This window comes from Mobula birostris, chromosome 31 (assembly GCF_030028105.1).
Source record: "Mobula birostris isolate sMobBir1 chromosome 31, sMobBir1.hap1, whole genome shotgun sequence".
Lineage (NCBI taxonomy): Eukaryota > Metazoa > Chordata > Chondrichthyes > Myliobatiformes > Myliobatidae > Mobula > Mobula birostris.
In genome coordinates this window covers 15,103,712-15,129,450 of record NC_092400.1, presented here as the reverse complement: position 1 = coordinate 15,129,450, position 25,739 = coordinate 15,103,712, and the positions used below count along the sequence as shown (strand labels likewise).

The 25,739-nt window shown below is 39.5% G+C and overlaps 1 protein-coding gene across 1 annotated transcript in view; it reads right to left on the bottom strand.

Moving 5' to 3' along the window:
• Nucleotides 1-2,709: 2,709 nt before the first annotated feature.
• The window catches only part of aacs (acetoacetyl-CoA synthetase), a 145,569-nt gene continuing 122,539 nt past the window's right edge, over nucleotides 2,710-25,739 (bottom strand). The window contains exons 13-18 of the mRNA XM_072247997.1: nucleotides 25,405-25,518; nucleotides 23,878-24,003; nucleotides 12,932-13,001; nucleotides 8,817-8,875; nucleotides 7,414-7,616; nucleotides 2,710-4,128 (exon numbers count right to left, since the gene is read on the bottom strand). Coding sequence (XP_072104098.1) covers nucleotides 3,991-4,128; nucleotides 7,414-7,616; nucleotides 8,817-8,875; nucleotides 12,932-13,001; nucleotides 23,878-24,003; nucleotides 25,405-25,518 — 710 coding nt within the window. The 3' untranslated portion in view covers nucleotides 2,710-3,990. The remainder of the gene's footprint in view (nucleotides 4,129-7,413; nucleotides 7,617-8,816; nucleotides 8,876-12,931; nucleotides 13,002-23,877; nucleotides 24,004-25,404; nucleotides 25,519-25,739) is intronic.

Sequence of the window (25,739 nt, the reverse complement as noted above, 5' to 3'; positions counted from 1 at the left end):
TCCCAGGAATCAATCTGGTGAACCTTCTTTGTACTCCCTCTATGGCAAGGATGTCTTTCCTCAGATTAGGGGACCAAAACTGCACACAATACTCCAGGTGTGGACTCACCAAGGCCTTGTACAACTGCAGTAGTACCTCCCTGCTCCTGTACGCGAATCCTCTTGCTATGAATGCCAGATCCAACACAAATCCAACACAGCACCAGGGGCAGTTGTTACAGTCTGTCAAAAGAGCCTCCTATTCTGATGGTTAGCAACAGTTTCACTGATAACCTGGGCACTGGAAACCACTTCAAACTTGAAACCGTGATTAAAGTCAGACTTGTGCACTTCCGCTCCAGCCCTTCATTTCATTTCACAATGCATGTAAGTAAAAAGCTGAAAGGGTTCTAACGTCATACTGCCATGTTTTTTTAAAAAAAAAAGCTAATAAGTAGTTTCCCAACTCAAACCCTAGGCAAATTGGTGAATGAAATTATATGAACTTCTTTTTGAGACAGGCCCTCAACTGTGGGATGAAACCCACACAGTCACAGGGGGAACCTACAGACACCTCACAGGTGGCAATGGGAACTGAGCCCAGGTCACTGGCACTGCAAAGCGTTGTGCTAACCACTACACTAAAATGCTGGCCTGTGAAGTTACTTGATACAATCTCAATATTTTTAAAGAATCCAAACAAGGTGGAAGATTAATCTATATTAAAAACAAAATGGGTAACTTCACTCACTTCCAACACTGAACTGACTCCACAATCAATCTATAGACTCACTTTCTGCAACTCTTGTTCTCAGTATTATTAATTTACTTATTTTTAATTACTTGCATAATTTGTCATCTTTTGCACATTGGTCGCTTGTCAGTCTTTGTTAAGTATAGCTTTTCCACTTAAGTTCTATTGTATTTCTTTATTTTCCTGTAAATGCCTGCAAGAAAATAAAACTTAAGGTAGTATATGGTGACATATATGTACTTTGAAAATAAATTTACTTTTAACTTTGCGAAGATTGCCTAAAGTTATTACCATGTTTTTTTAAATAATCCCAAAATGGATTCATAATGGCAAAAGGTGGTGACCATTTAATACATCAAGTCCTTGTTGGCTCTGAAAGCCCTAACTTCTTTTCCTGTAATCCTTTCTCTCACACACAATTATCAATTCCACACTGATTTCCTAATCACCAATAATGTTAATTTCCAGTAGCCAATTAAACTCCCAAACAGGATGCATTTAGGACTTATTAAACTCCCAAACAGGATGCATTTAGGAGGAAAGCAAAGCACTTGAGGGAAATCCACTTCATTACAGGGAGAGTATGCAAACTCCACACAGAGAGCACAGAGGTCACAATTGAACCAGAGCCACTGGAGCGGTGTGATAGCTACCCACACACAGCACCACCACAGTGTAAGTGATTGATGTGTATCAATCTAGTAGAACCCCCTTGATCCGGTCCCAACATCAACCATTTAAGACCTTCAGTCGCACTGAATTTCCAAATGAAAATGTTCTGCTATTTAAAAGCTATTTTACACTGAAAACTTGCCTATCATTTAAGCTGGATGAATCTGAAGCTATGTTCAGTAGATTGCTTAAAAATAGAGATTAAATCTATGTCATAGTGCAAATTTACTTACAATAACATCACAATCCCAAAAGTGTTGTAAATTGAAAAAAAGCTGTACAATTGACATTCACGGGTTACTTTAACCTCATCTTGGCTATCGGTGTAGCATTGGTTTTGTGTCTCTTGACTAAAGAGGGAGTAAAATCTCATGGGAGCGGGAAAAGAGTGTTGATCCCCTGCCTGACAGCTTTCAAATGCTTTGAAGAGATAAAATGTGTCTGTTTTGGATGACTGCATAATACAGGGGAACAGAAATACAATGCAGTCCTCTCTCCTACCTTAATATTAACACATGATCAGTAAATACTAAACTAATTCATAAGACTGTAATAGTAAAGTCATCAATTACACAGTATTGACTACTGCCCACATGTGGGGCTTAATGGAAGTTGTAAATTACCCCAAATGCACATAACTAAAAGTGCCGGGTCTTGTTCTAAAGCCATGCGGCTATACTTACAAAGAGGCAGCAAGAGATAAAGCAGCTATCTAAATTAAATTCTGTACATTACTTGGGAATCCAATTCAAAGATTCAAAGTCATGTGATCCAAAATACAGTATAAAGTTTCTTCGTCTGACCTCAATACTTTTAAGGTGGCAGATTATTCTGTATTGCTAAAAGTCTACTTAACTTTTTGTGAGTGTTTTTCAAATACACATAAAACTGATAAATAATGATACTATCAATAGGAGAATTCGTATGATTACTGGATATCCTTGGTGATTATTCTTCCTATTGATAAATTAGAAAAGCCTTATTGTTCAGTTTTATGGATCATTCTCCATGTTCCACAAATCACCACTGAAGTAAGTTTGAATCATGTGAGAAGATATCCGCGGTTTGCAATAAGAAATTTTATTTTCAAACAACATACAACTTAAGGGATTTGAACCTGAAACATGAGCAGTTAACATCCAATGCTTTATCTTTAACCTTGATCACTGGAGTTTCAGATCTGGGAATGGATGGCCTCATCAATATTCAATATCATGCAAGACTACAACGAATGAGCACATTTTGCCACCTGTACTAAACAGAAAGGAAAGCTCTTTTTACACAAAGATCACTAGAGAACTTGGTAACCTTGTTATTTTGCTTTATTATCTGTTTCTTTGAGACAAAACAAGTACACCGTTTTAAAAACATATTCCAAGTTTTCACAACTCAGGGGAAATAAAATGCCAAGGGAAACGTTGTTGTGCTCAACATTATTTTTGCCTATCCGCCATTGTTTAATTTACTTAAATTTGATATTATGGCAAAATTAGATTTACAACGATAACTATTCAAGATCAGTGACCACGTTTGACCTATGTAGTTACAGTTTTTCTGACACAAACCTGATCTTCAAATAAAAGCAATCTTGTACGGGACCTGGTACATGAAACAAACAGTTTAAAACATATTGCTCTGTAGTGCAAGTTCATTGTGCATTAGAGGATCAAATTATTTCCATTAATATATTACACAGAACAGCTAAAATATGGACAATTAACAAAAGCCAAATATTGCAGTTCTGAGAGAGCCGAACTTAGGAGCGAGGCCAACATTTCGGGCTGATAACTTTTTATTAGAACTGCAAATGGTAGAGATGCAAGAGAAGGTTCAGAGACAGGGAAGAAAGAAACACAGAAAGACGTGTACTAGAATGGAAGACAGAAAAGATTAAACAGCACCAAAGGTATGGCAGGGAAAGGCATGAAAATTGGTATTTGAACGCGTAAAGAAACAAAAGTTGAACTTAGAGAGGTAAACTGGAGTAGCAAAATCCTTATCAGCCATTAGCCCATCTATTCTTTGGACATCTTGTGTGGGCAATGTTCTCCTATTGCATGCTAATCCATTTTCCACAGACATTGCTTGAGTGAAGTACTTCTAACATTGCTATATCTACTCCAGACTAAATGAAAAATTCAAATTAATGTCAACATCAAATTAAAAATACTACCTTGATTTTATAAGCTATTATTTTATTTCCTATCTATAAAAAAGCTCACAGTTTAAAAAGGCAGTTTCAAAAACAGTGTTTCCTTCGACTGGGGGAAAATTTAATACAACTCATGGACAGGAATATTTCAGGATCAGTTGAAACAACACTACAGTATCTTCCCCAAAGTTATATCACATTAATGTCAAAAGAACTGCCATCACACCCACTTGAGTCGATGTTTCAATTTTAGATTAGCTTAAAGACACCCCAGTTATACTTGCACGACTATGAGGTTTTGCTGCAACACCATATATTCAATTTTGCAGGACCATTGAGGAAAAATTAAACACAAAACTGCACCAAATGTCTTCCAGATGAGACAGTTACTCTATTAAATAAAATTTACTTTGCACATATATAAATAATATTTTCAGAAGTTCTGGAGTTCAGGGATGTTCTTGTAGAACTCGAGAGACTTTGGATTGGAGAAGGCGCTAAGCTGCTTTACATCTTTGCCAGCGATAACCTGCTTCACCGCCACCTCTACTTTCTTTCCACTGATGGTGTACTACAAAAGAAAAGGTCACTGTGAGCAACATTTCTATTTCTTCATATTTTTATCATGATAAGCAATGGCCATTCATTCATACATTACTGTACAAAACAGGATCCGATCTTAGATGAGTGCCCTCTTGCAGTACAAATACTGACTTAATATAATACTCTATTTTGGCAAAAGTGTTCAACTGTTCATAGGGCACAACTTTGGCCGGGCAGAGCAGAGACCGATATTCTGATACCAGTACACAGACATGCATCTGAGCTTCAATATCAGTTTCTTTTTTCATGCTCTCTTAATAATGTTAAAAGTATTAGTTTTACAAATTTGCTTTGCAACCATCTGATATAGAGATCGTATTACAGCACTTCAAACAATTATGTTTCTGTTTCAGGTCATGTTAACTTTGTGATTCTCACTGTTAACTTTGTGTTATTTGTTGTGTGATGCAGTATTCTCATTAGATTTACTATCACCGTTCTAGGCAAAATCTCAAGCTTTATTTGAATTATGTGGTGTAGATTAGATCAGATCAGTTGGCTAAGCTTTGTATTGCAGATGTGTAGACATGAAAGCAAAATATCCATTTTGTATCTGAAACGAGGATGTCATTAATGTTGTTGTTGTTCCTTTTCACACCATGTGGCACAATGGGTATTTTTGCCTTTTCCTTGGCATTCAATTTGTTTTTTTTTTCCACGAGGCCAAGTTGCTTGCCCGACACTCAACGCAGCCTGGATGTAAAGCATGCAAGGTGCCAGCCAGATTCGAACTTGGGACAACTGCTGATGCCACTACACCACCAGCCAGCTTCATTAAAACAAAGGACCAAAATAATGCCAGAAAATTCAATGGAGATGATTTCTTGAAAATTTTGGGAATTGCCAATAAATTGCAATACATGAAAATATTTTAAAAATTACTAAACTTCTTTTACCCAGTAACAAGAATGATATGAACACCTAACAAGTGAAATTTGAAGATGCACTAAAAATCTAATTCTACTACTGCAGTCTCTGAGGGTTGTCTGAAATTAGGAATATTATTTTTCAATCATCCAGGCATTAATTTGGCAGTGCAAACCAATGATGCAAGGAATTGGTCTTAATCCTGAAAAGACAATAGCTCACTTTGATACCCCGTAAGGTATTGGGGGGTGGGGGGGGGGGGCGCCACTACACAAGATCGAAGTAAGCTGCAGAGAGTTGTAACATTAGTCAGCTCTATTATGGGTACCATCCTCCATAGTATCCAAGACATCTTCAAGGCGTAGTGCCTCAAAAAGGCAGCATCCATCATTAAGGAACCCCCACCACCCAGGACATGCCCTCTTCTCATTGTTCCCATCAGGAATGAGGTACAGAAGCCTGAAGGCACACATTCAACAATTCAGGAACAGATTTTTCCCCCTCTGCCATCCAATATCTGAATGGACTTTTAACCCATGAACCTCACTACTTTTTCGTTAGTTCTGGGTTCTTTTTGCACTACTTAATTTAACTATTTTATATATATATATATATACACACACACATACATATACATACACGCACTGTAATTCAGTTTTTTTCTATATTATCGTGTATTGCATTGTACTGCTGCCGCAAAGCAAACATATTTCACGACAGATGCTGATGATATTAAACCTGATTCTGACTCCGTATGAATCCCAGTTCTGTTAACAAGCATCTTGGCGCATTGAAGATGGCTGTTTATTTCTCACGTCCATCAAGGAAAATAAGTACTGGGATTGTCTACTAAATGTCCACTTACTAGGGTAATTTTTGGAATGTCTTTGTCCTGCACAATTAACTCTGAAAGTATTGTGCATCTTTTTTAATATTTATGTTTTGTATATGCTATATTTTAAATCACTGCTAATCATCATTCTGTAGATTTAATGAGTATATTGTAATACTTATGTACTTTGATAATAAATTTACTTTGAACTTTATTACACCCTCTCAGAAATCCCATTATGATAGTAACCTCCCTGTTTGCTGGAGAAATTGTGGAAATCAAAATGCAAGCCATTATCATATTTTCTGGGAATGCCCCATTATCAAAGACTATTGGAGTGGGATACACAATGCCCTACAAGATATCTTTAAATGTGAAATACCCTTAGAAAGTAAGACCATATATTTTCGGTATATACCTCAAGAATGGTTGAAAAGAGATAAATATTTAATGAATATACTGCTGGTGGCTGGTAAAAAGACCCTTACAAGGAAATGGTTATCACAGGACAGCCCAACTTTAAATGTATGGATGGAAATTACAATGGACATTTACAAAATGGAGAAGATAACAGCATTTGTTAATCATAAGTTAGAACAATTTGATTCATACTGGAAAAAATGGTTTAAGTACATAACACCTCATAGGCCTGATTTTATTCTCACAAGTCAATGAATATGTTGTAAAAAAAAAGATCACTCCCTACTTTGTACATAGTTTTCTTCTTTTGATTGTTCTTTCTGTCCTCTCCTTTCTATAAGTGTATACCTCGGATAAATATTATGTGGAGATTTGTGACAAATATATATGTACAGTATCTGAAATACATCTTATGGCAAGTTTTCTCTGATGATGAACTTCAATAAAAAATAAATTACAAAAAGCATTTACTTTGAACTTTAATTACTCTTACTTGTAAATAAACATTCAAAAGTTCAAAGTACATGTATAAATTATACGACCTTGACATTGGCCTCCTCACAGGCAGCCACAGACCAAGAAACCTGAAAGAACCCATTAAAAAGTAGACCAACACCCACTGCGCAGAGACAGAGAGAAAAAAATAATGATAACAATAGAAGCAAGCAACAGTGTTCAAAACCAAAGTGAGTCCATAGACACGAAGCCCAGAGCAGGCCCATGGCCTCAGCTCATCACACAGCGGGGCAGGTTGTCGCGGAGCTCGCTAACACAAAGCCTGGAGCAGCTGGAACAGGATGCATCCTCAGCCGTAGGGAGAAGGGAGAAGCAAGTGTCGCGCAGCAGACAGCAGGACTGGCTCAACCCTCGCCACTGGTCCCAGCACCCAACCTTTCCAAACCATCCAGCCCAGCTTTTAAATTGACCAATTTAATCGTTGCTTTAATCAATAGGGAACATACAGATGTTTACTGGAATGAAGTACACAAAGCAGATATGAAGGAAACTCTACGCCCAATCATTGCAAAATGCAATATGACAGTTCATGTCCATACATGAACAAAAATGAGAAGAACAAAAACCAATAGTTTGCTTGAGAACATGAATGGGTACAGTAAAAACAGAGCAACTTACAGGAATGTCTTTAGTCTCCAATATGAGTGCAGGGACGTGTCTTGCTGATAAAGCCTTTCGGATGGCACTCCTCACCTTTATCACCAAGTCTTCTGTAAAAATGTGACTGGAGGCCATTTTCAAGAAAAGGATGACTCTTTCCTCACCATCCTTGTTGTACTGTGGGACACAAAGGCTATCTGCAACTTGCTCAAATGCTTCAACTGCAGGACAAAACATCACAATCTGATTTCAGAAACAGAACAATAAAAATCTGCTATCTTTCACCCGGACTCGATACATTAACATTTCAATATTACCACAAGATTCATATGGGAGGCAACTTCCCTTAGCCTCACCTTTCTGTTTTCTACAGTACTGTGCATAATACATAGCTAGGATGCCCAAGACTTACGCACAGTACTGTAGTAATTTTATGCGTTGCACTGTACTGCTGCCGCAAAAAAAACAAAACAATTTCATGACATGAGTGACGATAAACGATTCTGATATGGGTCTCTATTGTGGACTGAGAGTGGGAAGGGGGCAAGGAGTAGGGAACCATGGTTGGGAAAAGGGAGTGGGAAGCACCAGAGAGACATTCTGTAATGATCAATAAACCAATTGCTTGAAATCAAATGACCTTGCCTGGTGCCTCGACGCCCCCGCCCCTGGCACTCCTTTCTGCCACCAGTCCCCCACCCCTCCCATGGTGCTCCACCCTCACCGTTCCCAACATCCTTTGCTCCTGCCTGACTTACAAACTCGCTCTCCGCTCCATATTGTGCAAAAGCCTGAAGCATCCTGGTATATATGTACATATCTGTCTAAGATTTTTGCACAGAACTGAGTTATCTTTCAAACTTATTCTGCTCCCAGGAACTTGACTCAGCCCTTTTCACAAAGAACACAAGTTTATCAAAGGCCTTCTAATTATTCAGATAGACCTCATTCTCTACAGCATCCTTGACTACCATTTATTTTAATATTATAAATAAATTGATAATTTTGGTTAAATACTACTTTCTTTCTGGAAGTTTTTTTTGGCCAATCTTTAAAGAGTTTTATACCAAGGTACCAAGCTACAAATGGATGTAGCTACCTTGCCAGGCATCTTCATTACCAATCAGATATCGAGGTACACATAATGATCAAAACTCACTTTTAAATTGTTGAGTCTGTTCTCTAACATGGAATTTCATTATAGGTGATTTGAAAATATCATTTTTCAACGTCATTACTTCTGGTCATGTATGACAAAGCAGCCAGTAGGAACTGAGTGAACAGATTCTCATGTGGCCATTAGCTTCCATCGAAAAGCAAGATCCGCACTAAAACGGCGCTTGAAAAGCAGCAAGATAAAAAAAACCACAACTGTAGTTGCAGGAAGGCAACTACTTGTGGCAGCACACTTCAAAGCTTACCAATGTGGTAGATTTCGGAACTCCCAAATCTCACTCCGTTTGGATTCAAAGTGCCATCACTAGAGAAAGGAGAAACATATTGGAGTGATCCAACTTCAGAACATAAAATAAATAAATAAATAAAACACATCGTGTTGAATGGGGTGCCAGTTACAAAATTTCATATCATCACTGCCTTCTAAAACATGTCAGTATAACCTTTATAGCAGGGGTTCCCAACCTGGGGTCTATGGACCCCTTGCTTAATGATGTTGGTCCATGGCATACAAAAGCTTGTGGACCCCTTCTTTATAGGGTCAAGGATTCAAAACCTACATCTAAGTTATATAAGCGTATAAACAAGAAATAAGGTAAATGTTATTTATTATTAATTAGAGATACAGTACAGTAACAGGCACTTCTGGCGCAACAAGCTCATGCCACCCGACATGACCAATTAATCTACTAACACGAACGCCTTTAAATGTGGGAGGAAACCGGAGCACTCGGAGGAAAGCTACGCAGTCGGTGGGGGGGGGGGGGGGGGAATGTACAAATGGGAATTGAACCCAGGTCTCTGGTGCTGTAGAAGTGTTATATTAACTACAAAGACACAATCATCCACAAAATCTATTGCAATTTTATATGCAGCTTATATTCAAAAAATTGAAAATCAAGAAAAACGTAGGGGGGGAAAAAAATATCTGGAAGAGAGTTCAGGGCCTAAATCATCAGTCATCATTCTTTCCACCAGTTTAGTGAATTGTCAATTAATAAGGTGACATCGTGTAAGAAATGTGATGCGAGTGATTAAATTACTGGATTGGTGTCTCAGAAGCTGGGATCAACAATCCAGAGGCCCCACTATGGTAGATGGGAGTTTAAATTCAGAACAATAATCTGAATTTTTTTTTAAATCAAGGCCTAGTGGCCATGAAACATTTCGATTATTGTAAAATCACATCTGGTTTACTTATGTTCCAGGGGGGAAATCTGCCTTCATCTGCTCTGTAAGTGACACCAAACCTTCACTTTTAAACGACTGATTATATCATCTAACATCCTCAAAAATGTTTAATTATTTAAGAAGTGCTACATTTCGAATATAATCTGTGTTTCAGTGTGATGTTACCTCAGACAGATCTAATTCTTAATCGTTAATCTTCAATTCAGGTCAAGGCAGCACTCTAAGTTTGAGACGATAAGGTATACAATAGAAAGATGTACAGAGATCTCATGATGCTCATTACCCAGCTGCTGTGGGTGACTAACAAGCATTTTGAAAGATGAGGGGACGCAAGTTAAAATCATCCCGGAATTGTACACTATAACAGAGTCAGGGGCTTCAGCACAATTAGTTGCTCCTGCTGCAAATCTACACTCCACATGAATTCAAAATACGCACAATCACAGAACGTGACAGGGTGTTTAATCCCACTGGGGCAGACTACATATAGCCAATGATATTTCTCCTCAAGATGCCTAAACGAGGTAGGTATCTTCCACCACCTCTTTCACTATTTCAGCTTTACCACTGTCCACTCAGCCATTGCTTTTGCTCTTTTCTCCGCTCCCTACCTTCTCTGTACCTTGGGCCTCACTTTAATCTCTAACCTGTTCCATTTCTAGTGAGAGGTCCTGATCTGAAACACATGAAATTTTGTTTTTGTCTCTCTCCCCCTCAGGACACTGCCCCTTCTGTGTTTCTTCATACATGAACACCTGCACCTCAAGCATGGATGTCATTACAATTCTAGACAGCTCTGAAAATCAAAAAACTGATAAAATGCAACATCTTAAATCAAATATACTCAAAATTATGGCATGCTTTTCTGGTGTTTCAAATAAAATATTTCCCAAATTTGGATAGAAACAGAACTCAAACGAGATGAAAGGAACATGAACATTTCCTGTGCAACTGAAACCAGGACGAAAACCAGCCTGACAAACATAATCTCAAATACGACCAGGTTCACCAATTTTTACCCATATATACAGGAACACAAAGGATGACAATTCCAAATCACAGACTGTAATAAACAAGACCCTAATTGTCCTAATTACTCATGCCCAAGGTTGAAATGCATTGGATTCCAATTAACTGGGACACATCAGGTCCAGTACATTTTGGCCCAATTAAGTAGCTGTCTCAATTAGCTGAAGTTTCAAAGAAATAGTTAAAAAGGTATAAAACACAAACTAATTTTAACTGAACAAATTATGTATTTAAATGAAATACAGAACAAATTAGAACACTACCCATACACTACTGTACTATAAAACTGTGTATTAGTCCCTAATAAACATTGAAGAAGGAATTATACGCTCCTGTGTTCTTTTGATTGACTGTAAATGAACACTATCACTGCAGTCACCTAGTGCAGTTCATGGACTGCCTTCATACAATACTTTCAACGACTGCATTCTCCTAATCTTTGTTTTCATTGTTACATTTAAGATGATTGTCAAACCTTCAAGCTCTTCATGGTTCCTAACTTGTCGAAGTAGTGAAATCATTTCAGTTTCACTCCTGGACATTTCTTGCATCTCCAAGCCTGAATGCTTGAAGCTGCAGTGCGCAAAACGGTTCCAAATTGCCTTACTGCTTACTTCTCAACAACTATCAATGACAAAAATCACAGCTTCATAAACACAAATACACATAACTGACACTATTTTAAAAAAGATCTTTTACCATGTAGTGTCTAACTGCCACAAAAGTGCATGCAACTGATGCTGGTTAGAAGCTGTGCGGCAACAGTCTCCTGTCCCAATTAAGTGACATAGTGTCCCAAATAAGAGGTAGTCCCAATTAACCGGAATATAGTGTATTACTTGAATACAGCCTTATTTGCATATTTTTGGAAGAGAACGCTTTCCAAAAAGGCAAGAAAAGCTTTCAAAAATGTTGTCTAAATCCACGGTTTCAAGTTGTTTAGCAAGTCATAAAACTCAGGAGTTGAAGGAATATTTCCCAGTACAGGATTTTTTTAAAATAAATTAGAGCAAATAAAATCAACTTTCCGAAATCACAGTTCTATAATCTGTGAATGCCAAAAACTTAATTGTTAAAAAAGAAAAAAAAAATCAAACCATCCTTGCCTACCTTCACATCCCAAGTGTAGCTCCTGATAATAATTTGAGTCATACAATATAGAAAGCAAGCCAATTGGCCCACTGTGTCCATGTCAATCAATACCAACACTATTTTACCACATTAAGTCTGCTCATATTCTTCAATCCCTTGATTATTCAAGTGCTTGTCTAAATGCCCCTTGAAGTTAATAATTGTATCTGATTTCATCACCTCCTCTGGCAACCTCAGACTTTCACCTCAGATCCCCTTTAAAGTGCCTTTCTCTCATCTTAAACGTGTGCCCTTTTCTTTTTGATGCACCCCAACCATGTGAAACAGCACTAGTTATCTACCCTAAGTTTCATAATTTTATATATCTCCATCATGTCATCTCCCAGCCTGTGGATCTCCTCTGTATTCTCTCTCCCATAACCACATCCTTCCTATAGTGTGGTGATCAGCACTACACGCAATACTCTAAATGTGGTCTAAATGGTATTTCATAAAGTTCCCATACTCTGCTCCAACCTACAGAAGCAAGTTTGGCAAATACCTCCTTCAACACTTTGTCAACACTTTCAGCAAACTATGGACGCTAAACATCAACGTCTCTCTGCTCATCAACACTCTTTGGTGCCACGGGTTCCCAACCTTTTTATGCCATGGACCCCTACCGTTAACCGAGGGGTCCATGGACCCCTGCTTGGTGCTCTACATTTCATGGAAAATTTTTTACGCTGACCTGACTTCCTAAACTGCATCACCTTGCAATTGATAAGATTAAATAGTTTCTCCAAATGCTCCACTCAACTTTCCATCTGATCCACTGTCTATCTTGCTGTGGTCTAAGACAACATTCCTGCACCTCACCTCAGGCTCCCCAATTGTCATGGAGATTTTGCTAGTTACACTGCCACTGCTTTGTCTCAAATACCTTTTGCAAAATTTTTTGCAGACATTGACATATCTTTATATCTTTTCTCCAAATGAGAGGACTTCTGTTAAAATAATATCCAAGAAGACAAAAATCCAAACAGCTGTTTTGATTGTTCAAACCTACCTTCTGCCAAGCATTACGATCCCTCCAGTTTTGGGGTTTATTTTAGCGTAGTCTCCGTGTGCCCATACACCTAAATTTGAACATTAACAACAGTTAAGATAGCCAAGACAGTTGAAGCACCTCTCATAAAATCCTGATGCTATTGGGTAATGTTAACTGTAGCTCCCTTAATGCCTGGGACTAAGATGGAGCAGAATTTGTTTTGCTCATTCAGAAAGGTTTCTTCAAGCAACAAAGGAAGCAGTTAATGAAACCAGGGAGCAAGTCTGGTCAGGTGATCATAGATTCAAAGGGGGAGCATTTTGGGAACAATGAAAATATTTCTGTAAGCTTTAGGATAGATATAGATAAGGATTATTTATTTATTGAGGTACAAGAGGAAAAGGCTGAACCGTCTCTTTGACCACGCCACCCAGCCATCGCCTGATTTAATCATAGCCTAATTCCGGGACAAATTAACCTACTGATACACCCTTGGACTGTGGAAGAAAACCAGAGCACCTGAAAGAGATCCACGTGGTCAAGAGGAGAAATGTACAAACTCCTCACAGGCAGCAGAGTGAGAAGTCAGGCCCTTGGGTGAAAGTGCTAAAATTTAGGGAGGGCTAATCATAACAGTTTTAGAAAAGAACTGAGAAAAGAAGATGAGGAGCAGCTGCAAATCTACATATGGCATGTGGAAGTCTTTTAAACGCCAGCTGGTTAGATCTTAACATCAGCTTGTTCCTGTGAGAATGAAAGATAATGGTGGTGCGGTTCAGAAACCTTTGGATGACAAGAGACATGGTAGGTTTAATCAAAGAGAAAGAGGAAGCAGCTGTGAAGCTGAATCCAATAAGGTCCTTGAGGAATATTAAGGAAGCAGGAAAGAACTTAAGTATGGAATTTGGAGAGCTGAAAGGGACCATTAACATCCTTGGTAATAAGGATTAAGGAGAATACCATGGCATTTTATATCTATATTAGAAGCAAGAGAGTAGCTGGGGAAAAGGCAAAGACAAAGGAAGGAACTTAAGTGTGGAGTCACAAGAAGTGGGGAAGTTCTCAAATGAGTTCTTCACATCGATATTCAGCGTGAGAGGGTCGCGGATCACAATGAGATTAGGGTGGATACGTTGACAGTCTAGAGCAAGCCAATGTTATGGAAGTATTGGGTGTTTTGAAAAGTATTAAATTCAATATGGCTCCAGGACCTGCTGGAATCTATCCCAGCATTCCGAGGGAGGCACGTGGAGAGATTGCTGGGGTATTCACAGAGAATTTTGTATCCTCTTTCATCGCAAGTGAAGTGGCAGAAGACTGGAGATAAGCCAATGTTGTTCTTTTTTTTTAAAAAAAAAATTATTTATTGAGATACAGCATGGAATCGGCCCTTCTGGTTGCTGGAGCCACACCACCCAACAACCCGCGATTTAATCGCTAGCCTATTCAAGGGACAATTTACAATAACCAATTAATCCACCAAACAACACATCTTGGGGACACTGGGAGGAAACCAGAGCATCTGGAGGAAACCCACAGAGTCTCAGGAAGAATGTACAAACTTCTTACAGATGGTGGGAATTGAACCCATGTCAACTGGTACTGTAAAGCTTCACGCTAACCATTACGCTACTGTAGCAACAGAGATAATCCAGGAAATTATAGGCTAGTGAGCCTTACATCAGTAGTAGGGAAACCAATTGAGAAGATGATTAGTGATAGGATTTACTTGTTTACGAACTCATTGAGGATGATCAGCATGGCTCCGTCCGGGGAAGGTCCTAACTCACAATTTTTTTTTCTGTACGGGTGATGAGGAGGATTGATGACAGGAAGGCAGACAATATTGTTTACATGGACTTCAGTGAAGCATTTGATAAGGTCCCTCATGATCAGCAGGTCCTGAAGATCCACAATGAGTTAGGATTTGGACACAAAAGCGACTTGGTCACCGAAGACAGAGGGTAGTAGTGGAGGAGTAGTTTTCCTGCCTGGAGGTCTGTGGTCAGTGGTGTTCTTCAAGAATCAGTGCTGGGACCTCTGTTATTTCAATATACATGTACAGGTGATTTGGGTTACAATATAGATAGTCTACTTAATAAGTTTGTATCTGACACAAAAATTGATAGAAGTTATTTACAGTGAGGAAGATTGTCAAAGGATACAACTACAAAGAGATCAGTTGAAAATTTGGGTAGAGAAATGTCAAATGGAGTTTCATCCAGACAAGGGTGAAGTGTTGATCAAATGTGATAGGACAGTAAACAGAGCTCTTTAAGAGTATTTCCACACAGAGTGATCTTGGAGTACAAGTCCCATAGCTTCCAGAAAGTGGCAATACAAGTGGGTAGCTTTCCTTCATCAGTTAGGATACAGAGTATAGAAGTTTGGACGTAAGGCCATGTATGGAGTATTGTGTGTACTTCTGGTCGCAACACCACAGGAACGATGTGGAGACTTTGGAGAGGATGCAGAAGAGACGAACCAGGTTGTCGCCTGGATTGGAGAGTATCAGCTATAAACAGAGTTTGGATTGTCTTCTCTGGCGCATTGAACACTGAAGTGTGAACTGATATAAGTATATAAAGATAATCAGATCCTTTTTTTATAAGGGGTAGAAAAGCCAAATACAACAGCAGACAATTAAGCAGACACATGAACAAGCAGGGAGTAGAGAGAAAGTGATCAGATGCGGGCAGATGGGGTTGATTTAGATTGGTACCATGGCCAGTGCAGAATGAGCCAAAACGTCTGCTTTGTGCTGTGCTGTTCTATTCTATGAAATTTAATTATTTCACAACATTATCCCCATTTCCGATTTCAAAAGAATATATTTTGCTCTAAGTTATATGGTTCACAATTTTCTCTCAACAAACCTATCAAAGAAAAAAAAAATCAGTCTACATCTGGCTGCATTTTAAAATAGTCATCAATATTTAATTTTGAACATCCATCTCTAAATAATATTGGATTATATCACCAGTAAGATATGTATGTGCGATTTAAGACTATATTTGACAGAAGTGTTTACGATTTATTCTGTGTAGTCTGGTTTCATGTTAAGCCTGCTAAACCTCATTTAGTGGAAATAGACTTTGCTGCAAAGGATGAAAATACCAGAATAAGCCATTCTCAAGCTTTGTTCATATGCCCGGAAGTTGCAAATCATAATGCGACTGCAATAAAGGGAGGAAATCAGACAGCAGCTTCTGAAGTGTGCAAAGGCAACACGAAATGTGGAAACTAAGTTGCTGTTAGTAATACCCAATTCTTCACAGAGCCTGTTGTTTTGCATATTCCACTAGAATCAGTGAACTGCTGACAACGTTAGGATTTAGAAATTCTATTGTATTATACAATATTTATGCACTACATGACACAATTTCAACATCAAGAGTCAGCAAGGGAATAGAAAACTCTATGCACTACAGCAGGGGTTCCCAAACTATTTTTATGCCAAGGACCAATACCATTAAGCAAGGGGTCCAGGGATCCCTGTGATTACAGGGATCACATGCAAGTAGTATACAAAGCTGCTCAGGACACCACTTCTGAGATTTCCAATTGTACACATATCTCACGGGACAACTTTGCACAGAAACACACCTTCTCAGCACACACAGGTACCAATCCACTGCAGCCGTACAGTTCAGTACTGGAAACCCATCTCAGGCACTTTCTCTGAAAGTTTTCCTTCGTGAAAACTTTTCCTGAAGACCTCCAAATTCTCCCATCACACTCCGATCCTTAATTCTTGCTCCACTAATTGTTAGTCTGCCACTGCCACCACATCCTTGCAGAAAATCACAAGGACTCCTCTCAATGGAAACACCTTCACTGATGTTATCCAGACATTCATGGGTCCCACAATGGTGGGGCACATGAAGCAAAAGGTTTTCAGCATGCACTGAAGAATTTCGAGGAAATAAAAATGTTTATTAGTAAAAGTGTTAAACTGTTAAGTTGGTGAAAAACTTGTTTTGAACACTGTTCATACCCATCAATTCATTGCAATAGTGCTTTCAGGTAGTACATGGTAGAGCAATATCAGAATGCAAAATAAAATGTTACAGTTACCGAGAAAGTGCAGTGCAGGTAGACAATAAGGTGCAAAGTCGCAATGAGGTAGATTTGAACCATTCAATAATCTGATAACAGCAGGAGAAAAGATGCCCTTGAGCCTGGTAGAATCAGGTTTCCCAGTGGAAAGGGGAGGGGATCAGAGAAAAGGTTCGGGGTTGATGGGTTCTTTGATTATTCCGCCTGCTTTACAGAGGATGTGGAAAATGTACAGGGTCTATGGAGTACAACCTGGCATCAATAATGCACTGAGCTTTATCCCACCACCATCTGTGGATTCCTGTGGACACGGACATGGGATGCAGCTTGACGACACGTCAGTGCTGAGGATAATCGTGGTGAAGGTGTTGTTGCCTATCCTTACTGATTGTGGTCTGTTGATCAGGAATCTGCAAAGAAAGGTGTTGAGTCCCAGGTCTAAGAATTCTAATGTTGATTTCTACCATGCACTTGGGATGATTTTTCAAATGAAAATAGTGTCCTTATTATACTTGTGTGGATTAAGTACACAACAAATTTCGTTCACAGTCAATGGATAATCTGTTCACTGGCTGAGGCTGTAGCTGACTTAATTTACTATTAATAAAACTGGAGAGGTCTAGAGTAATTGAGACTTTTGTTTAGAAAGAACAACCAACATTTCATAAGCACCACTACTCTCTGTTAATTACATTAAAATACTGCAATGCAGAAGTGGCACAAGGCATGCATTCTTATCCATTATATCTATTTTAGATACATATAATGCACACATACAGTAGTATGCAAAAGTCTCAGGCACATGTAAAAATTTCTGTAAAGCAAAGATGCTTTCAAAAATAAAGAAATGAAAAGGTTCTAAATATCAAAAAGTTATTATAAAGAGCAGTAAATGGTTTAAAAAAAAACATAAATTAAATCAATAGTTGGTGTGACTACCCTCCCTTTGCCTTTAATTGCATCAATTCTCTTACGTACACTGTCGTGTAGTTTTATAATAAAGTCGGCCGGTAGATTGCTCCAAACATCTTGGAGAACTTGCCACCAATGTTCCCTCTAATTTGTAATGCCCAGTGTATGCAAAAACCTCAGGCTGTGCAACTTTCCGCCCGGCAACAACATGCACGCACTGAATTTTATATGTAGAGGTATTCATTTTAACAGCTAGCCAAACACTGTCAACAAGTACTTTGATCTTCTCTGGGTTTGATCGTTTTCGCTCTTGTTCACCTGCACTCTCACAAAACATATGTAGCCGGCCTGTAACGGGTGCAACCCTCTCACTGGGGCTCGTCTACAAACTTGCTTTGTCAGTTAACTCTGCTAACAGCCAGGTGATTCAGAGGTGAGGAGGCCACCTTTCATAAACAACACACGTCCAGGGTCAGTATGATTCGGAGTTCAACCAAACAGGAACTTAGGGATTACCGATTAAAGGAACCTCAATTTGAGCAAATGCTATGTAAATACTGCACATACACAATTATTGATCAGCAAGAAGTAACAGATCATACACCAGATAAAATTATAAAGGAAGTATATTTAACTGTTTGATAAAAAGTTGAAATTGTTAATAGGAAAAAAAAAGAAAAAATTAATAAAATTAAAATAAAATTTAAAAAATTAATAATACAGTTAAACCAGTCTAAATGTGCACATATACGTTGGAGCTCATTTCAGTAGTGTTTGAGTGCACTGCTTCATTCCTGGGCATGGAATTCCCATCACTCATCACAAGTAGAACTTCCCTTCTTGAACTCCATCGTCTCGTGAAGCACTCCTTGCATGAAGGCCTTCCCTTCGGATTGGATCCTCCAGGCGTCTTCCCTGATCTTCTCCTCTCCACATCTCCCACCAAAAGACCACAAACCCGACTACTGCCAGTCTCTCTCCACCCAGCTCTCCTTAGAACCTTCTGTCCATCCCACCATCCTGATTGGCTAACACAACATTCCTAAGTTCAGCATGGCTCCTTAACCTCTAGCCAAAACCAAAACACTCTACCAGCAGGATACACTGCTTTTACAGAAAAATGCCAAAAGAAAACACCTCACAACATTGCAGTGGAAATATTGACCATGGCATTACACAAGTAATGAAGGATTTTCTCGCCAGAGCTTTTGCACTCCACCCATACACGATTTGCTTGTTAAATTACACTTTAAAAAAAGTCAAGTCTCCAAATCACTTCATTTCTTCCCTCTTGCAAATTCTCCAGCAACTTTTGCATCACAACAATACACACAGGTAACACCAGTTTCTGTACTGAACATAAATATTTCTCGTCGCTGCACGTTCCTGACCTCATGAGGTTTCAGTGTAGCAGTTTCTACTGTTTCATTAAGCCATTCCGCTTTAAATGAACTATCAGTTCTTTTGTGCTTCATACCCTTTGCTTCTTTGGAATTCGACATAGTGAATCAATAATTTCTTCAATAAAAACAGCCAGTTCGAAAATCTGGAGACAAATCATCAAAAACTCCACTTTGTCAACACCGTTCAAAATCCGGAAAGGAAATATGATTGCGTATGATCGTGAAATATACTTAACATGCCAACGAGGTAGAGGGTGACAACTGTTTGTGCGCTGTTTAAATTCCTTTGTGCACAGGTAGCAAAAGATGTGTGCGTGCACGCACCTTAGAGGGACTATTGCTTGCCACAGTTCTTCTGCAGATTTTGGCTGTCTCACTTGCTTCGGTCTCTCCTGCTTATGTCTCTTCTGAAAATCTCAGACAGCCTTAATGATGTTGAGATCAGGGCTCTGTAGAGGCCATACCATCTGTTGCAAAACTACTTGTTCTTCCTTCCGCTTCCTTTATGACCTTGGCCGGGTGTTTGAGGTTTCTGCCCTGCTGCAGATTGAAGCTGGGACCAATCAGACGCCTCCCTGACGGTATTGCATGATGGATGAAAACCAGCTTGAACTTCTCGGCATTGAGGATTCCATTAATTCTGACCAGATCACAAACTCCATTTGCAGAAAGGCAGCCCCAAAACTGCAGGGAACCTCCACCATACTTCACTGTTGGCTGCAGACACTCATCCTTGTAGCACTCTCCAGCTCTTCTAAAGACAAAATGTTTGAGCCATAAATTGCAAATGTTGAATCTTCAGCCCAGAGCACTTGCTGCCATTGTTCAGCACCCCAGTCCTTGTGTTTTTGGGCATAGATGAGTCTCTTGGCTTTGTTTCCACTTTGGGGGGAATAGTTTTTTGGCAGCAATTCTTCCATGAAGACCACTTCTGACAAGACTTCTCCAGACTGCTGAGGGCTGTACTTGGGTCCCAGTGGTTTCTGTGAATCAGAGCTGATAAGCAGTGCTGGACTTTTTCCAATTTAGAAGGTACATCAGTTTGATGCATCTCTCATCTGGTGCACTCAGTTTCCCTGGCCAACCATTGCATTTCTAGTCCTCAATCTTGCCCACTTCTTTGTGCTTCTTCAGAAGAGCATGGACATCTTGAAGCTTTTGTTTGCTGCCAAGTTTCTGCTTGGGAGAGACCTTGCTGATGGAGGATGACCACCATGTGTCTTTGTTACTATGCTCACTCTTGTCTTGGTGTAAGAATTGATGATTAGAAGGTTAAACTGTTACATCAGCCACTCCCTCACCTCTAGGTTTGATTGCCCTTTGCCCAGTTTGTTTCCTTCTACACCCATTTCTGTCTCCATTAATCAGTTTAGTTAATTCAACTCATTATGTCATTGATCACTGGGACCTGTTTGTTACCTTTGTTTAATCATGCACTTGGCTATATACCTACAAAGTAATGAGGTTTTTATTTGAAAAGTGATCTATTACTTAATATGTTACTTCCTCTAACAAAATACAAAAAAATCTCTAACATTTTTTTTTGGAAAATGAATGTTTGGAAATCTAAGTCTTGCTCTTTTCTACTCACACACCAATGCAGGAGACAAAAAAAAAAATCTAAAACAATATTTATATATAAAAAAAAACTAAGGTGCCTAAGACTTTTGCACACAGTATTGTATTTATTATAAAACAATTTGGAGTGGGAGCATGTTACATTTATAATTATTCCACTGGAATTTGATATTCTTTATAATTAGCAGTGGGACTGAATTCATATTTTAACCAGAGCGTCATTGGACACGTTCAATAAATCCTAAGCACTTGTAATTCTAATAGCCCTTCTAATTGATTGCACTATTACAGGCATGGTATTAAGTGGCTGTATCAGTCTTGTAGAATCTGACCAAAGAAGATTGCACTCGTTTAGCAAATAAAGTATTATCAGGGGCAAAGATTAGCAACTCATCAGGGAGACTGCAGTCATCAATAATTGTGGCAATTGGCTAGACTGGGAATTGCCCAAACATGTGACAAAACAGTTTTGGTGGAACGACATGCAAACAAAACTAAGCTTTGACAGAACAGATGATTCTGGGATCAGCTACAAGAAAAGCTAGCATGAGGTGATCAACACAAATCTCTTCAGAAATTTAGCTTCTCAAGGAACAATCGCAAAAGAATATTGACGAATTGATGGTGAATAACAGTTAAAGTGGCTGGCATGAATAATAAAATAATTTAATCTTAAACAAACATTATCAATTATATTAAATCACCTTTTGCTTAAGGTACAGGATGGAAATGAAATTAAGATAGCCAAATTATGATAAACCAGAATTTCAGATCAATTAATCAGCAGTAAATATTTCCAGGCATCTGGTTCTGGACATACTTTCAGCGTTCAAAGGGTCCAGAAAAAGCTACTGGAAGTGGATACAGCCCAATCAATCACAGCACCTCCACTTTCTCAGAAGATTGCGTAGGTCGGCATTTCACCAAAACGTTGACAAAGCACAGTGGAGAGCATGCTAGCTGGGTGCAACACGGCCTGGTATGGAAATACCAATGCCCAGGAACAAAAAACGCTCAGAAAGTTGTGGATGCACAGGCAAAGTCCTGCCTACCACTAAGTATATTTACACGGAGCGCTGCCGCAAAAAAACTTCCTCCTTACACGTTCATTGGCGCATCAGCGGCCACATTGCCATTCCTTTAGCAGTTGTTTTACGAGGTCAAGGCGCCAGCATGGATGGAAAGATTGCAAGAAGCCGGCCAGATTCGAACCTGGGACCTCTTGTTCTGAAGTACTGGTGTGGATACCATTACGTCACTAGCACAGACTGCCACACAAAACCAGTATCCATTACCAAAGACCCCGACCAGGCCATGCCCTCTTCTCACTACTACCATCAGGGAGGAGGTACAGAAGCCCACACTACCAACTTCAAGAACCCTACAGCCATCAAGCTTCTGATCTGATATGGATAACTCAATCACCACTACTGTAAACTGATTCTACAACCTACAGACTCACTTTCAAGGACTCCTTACAACTCATGTTATCAGTATTATTTTTATTTGCAAGTTTGTCCCCTTTTGTACATTGGTTTTTTGTCAGACTTTTATCAGTTTATGTATAGCTTTTCATAAAATTCTATTGTACTGTATTTCTGAAAGATGTAAGATTAAATGGTTCAAAAGGTTCCATTTAATATCAGAAAATGGACAGTACACAACCTGAAATTCTTACTCTTCACCGACATCCCCGAAAACAGAAGAGTACACCCAAGGAATAAGTGGCAGAAAATGTTAGAATCCCAAAGCCCCCTTCTCTACCTCCCCCCCACCATGCACAGGCAGCAGCAAATTATCAACCCTCCCCCTCCCCTTACTTCAAAAGCCAACTGTTCACTCCAACAATTCGACGTGCCACCGTCTCTCTCCCTCCCTCCTTAATAAAGAGGCAGAGAAGGCGCTGACAGCCAATATAGATTAGATTCTATCTGTTCCATTCACAATTATTCCACTAATTTGCTTCCTTTACTAGTAGAGTGGATAGGGGAGAACCAGTGGATGTGGTATATTTGGATTTTCAAAAGGCTTTTGACAAGGTCCCACACAGGAGATTAATGTGCAAACTTAAAGCACACGGTATTAGGGGTATAGTATTGATGTGGATAGAGAATTGGTTGGCAGACAGGAAGCAAAGAGTGGGAATAAACGGGACTTCTTCAGAATGGCAGGCAGTGATGAGTGGGATACCGCAAGGCTCAGTGCTGGGACCCCAGTTGTTTACAATATATATTAATGACTTAGACGAGAGAATTAAATGCAGCATCTCCAAGTTTACGGATGACACGAAGTCTAGAGGGGTGATAGTTTGAGGATAAAGGGGAAGCCTGTTAGGACCGAGATGAGGAAAAACTTCTTCACACAGAGAGTGGTGAATCTGTGGAATTCTCTGCCACAGGAAACAGTTGAGGCCAGTTCATTGGCTATATTTAAGAGGGAGTTAGATAAGGCCGTTGTGGCTAAAGGGATTGGGGGTATGGAGAGAAGGCAGGTACAGGCTTCTGAGTTGGATGATCAGCCATGATCGTAATGAATGGCAGGGCAGGCTTGAAGGGCCAAAAGGCCTACTCCTGCACCTATTTTCTATGTTTCTGTGTTTACCTTTTTGAAACATCCTGAGCAACTCAGGTGAATCCGTGTCTAAAGAACCTGAAACTTGGGAGGTTTTTTTTCCCCCAAGGAGTACAGAATGGCCTAATGTAGAGGAATCATAATGCAATAATCCAAGCAACTCAAATATATGCCCCCCAACCCCCTTCAACATCCATGTGAAGAACTCACATGAATCACATCACAGCTCATAGGAAGCAAATTATTCACAAACCCAAGAGACTGCTTTAGAATAATAACATTATAAAGCCTCATTGATGTTAAGGCATCATATTAAAGTACTCTAGGCCTAGGAGCCAAATGAACCTCCGGATTTACATCGCAGTGCCTCTGAACACTCTCCATTGCTCACAAAGGGAAGCAGGGTCACTGTAATAAAAGGCGTTAGGGGTCTGCTCATACCTGGAAATTTAGCAAAGTATGCCTTGTGATACTTGCTGCCACTTTCATCATTCCAGAAGTGTGTAGGTTGACAGGGAATGGGTTTGGTGCACACCAGCTCTCCACTTTCTCCCCACAGAACTTGCTCTATGGATGATAAAGAGAACCAATGTCATGTTTCCCATCATTTTTATTGCTGTTTTGTTGAAACTTACTCAATGGATCGCTTAAAGCAGATTAGCTTCTCTATAAAGATAATTAATTAGATTTTGGCACTATGGCCGTCATGTACACCTTGTTGATTAAAAGCTGCAATGGATTATAATTAATTTGATTTTTTATTGATGAAACGAAAATTGATGGGGGCTGAAGTTTCCCAACAGGTAAAAGTGTTCTTAATATCAAAACTATCAGTAGAAGGTTACGTGACAGTAGTTTTAAGGTTCATCAAATCAGTTACTAACCAGGAACAATATAATCAATGATCCAGGCCTGGCAGGAGATCTCTCAGACTCAGCTCTCCCTACTCATTCAAGGGGATGGAACAGCAACAAACTGACCTGGAGATAAGTGGACGCTTGTGGACAGATAAGTAGCAGATGGAGAAGACAGATCAGAGGAAGAAGAGTTGCTAGGATTGATGCCAGGTGGAAAGGTAACACTTGGAACAGGGACTGGAGGCGTTAAAATGACGCGCAGCTAGAAGGATGGAAATCCATTCAGCGTAGAATCTCAAAGGTTGGGCGGGGTGGTGTGCTGGGACAGTGTGACAAAACCGTGACGTGTCTTTGTGCAAGTTATTTTAAGCAGGCACAGATAAAGGTATGTAGGTAAGAAATAGCACAGGTGGTACATTGATAGTTCAAGTATCAAGGTGAAAGATGATGCTCAACCCAAAGTGATCCTGAAACTTGGCCCTAAAGATGAGCTTTAGGAAAGATTTTAAAAGGAAGCAAGAAGATCAAGTGCAGTGGGCTCGGGAGAAAGAGCCTCAGCGAGAAGCGAGATAAGGGGGCGATTGTTCCACAGCCACGGATGGGCCAGAGAGATGGTGCTCTGAGGGCCAGAGAGAGGAACCGAAAGCTGTGTGAAAGGCAAGGAAGTGGTGGATGCGGATTCAACTGCAACATTTGAAAGACGTTTACGTAGGGCTATACTGCAAGTGTGGGTGGATGGGACTAATCAGAAAAACATGCCAGCACAGACGAGATGGGTCAAAGGGCCTGTTTCTGAGTTGTAATGCTCTGTGACCCTACCTGAGCAACTGAAGTCAAAAGTACGTTTACATTGTCTACCGATACAAGATGGCTTGCATATCTTTTTCGACATCCTAAAGCACTTAACAGCAAATGAATTGCCTTTGATACTTCCAACGAAGCAGACTCAGAATAGTTTATTATGTCATTTGATCCATTGTCCGAAAGTTCAACCTTTTCATCGTCCTCACTGGCAGTTGTGTAGGACCATATTTATTAACGTGATAAAATAGCAGATTACGGGTTTAAAACATGGCAGCTAATTAGGAAGAGACATAAAAATTGTGCTCACTGTCTTCATTCCAGATTTCCACAGCCATCCCCAGGTTCCTTGCTTGTATCTCTCCTCTGTAAACTGGAATGGTGAAGTTCTGACCCATGAAACACGAAATGATGTCCGTCCCACCTGCAGGAAATGGGACAAATATGCTTACCATTTTCAATAATGGTCTCTCTGAGGGTGTAATAGTTGTAAATGTCCATGGTAAATCTTTCATGCAGTATACTTACAAACAAGCTGGAATTCAGAAGAATGAGGGCAGATCTCATTGAAACCAATCAAATACTGAAAGGCCAAGATAGAGTGGATGTGGAGAGAATGTTTGCTCTAGAACCAGGGGGATGTCC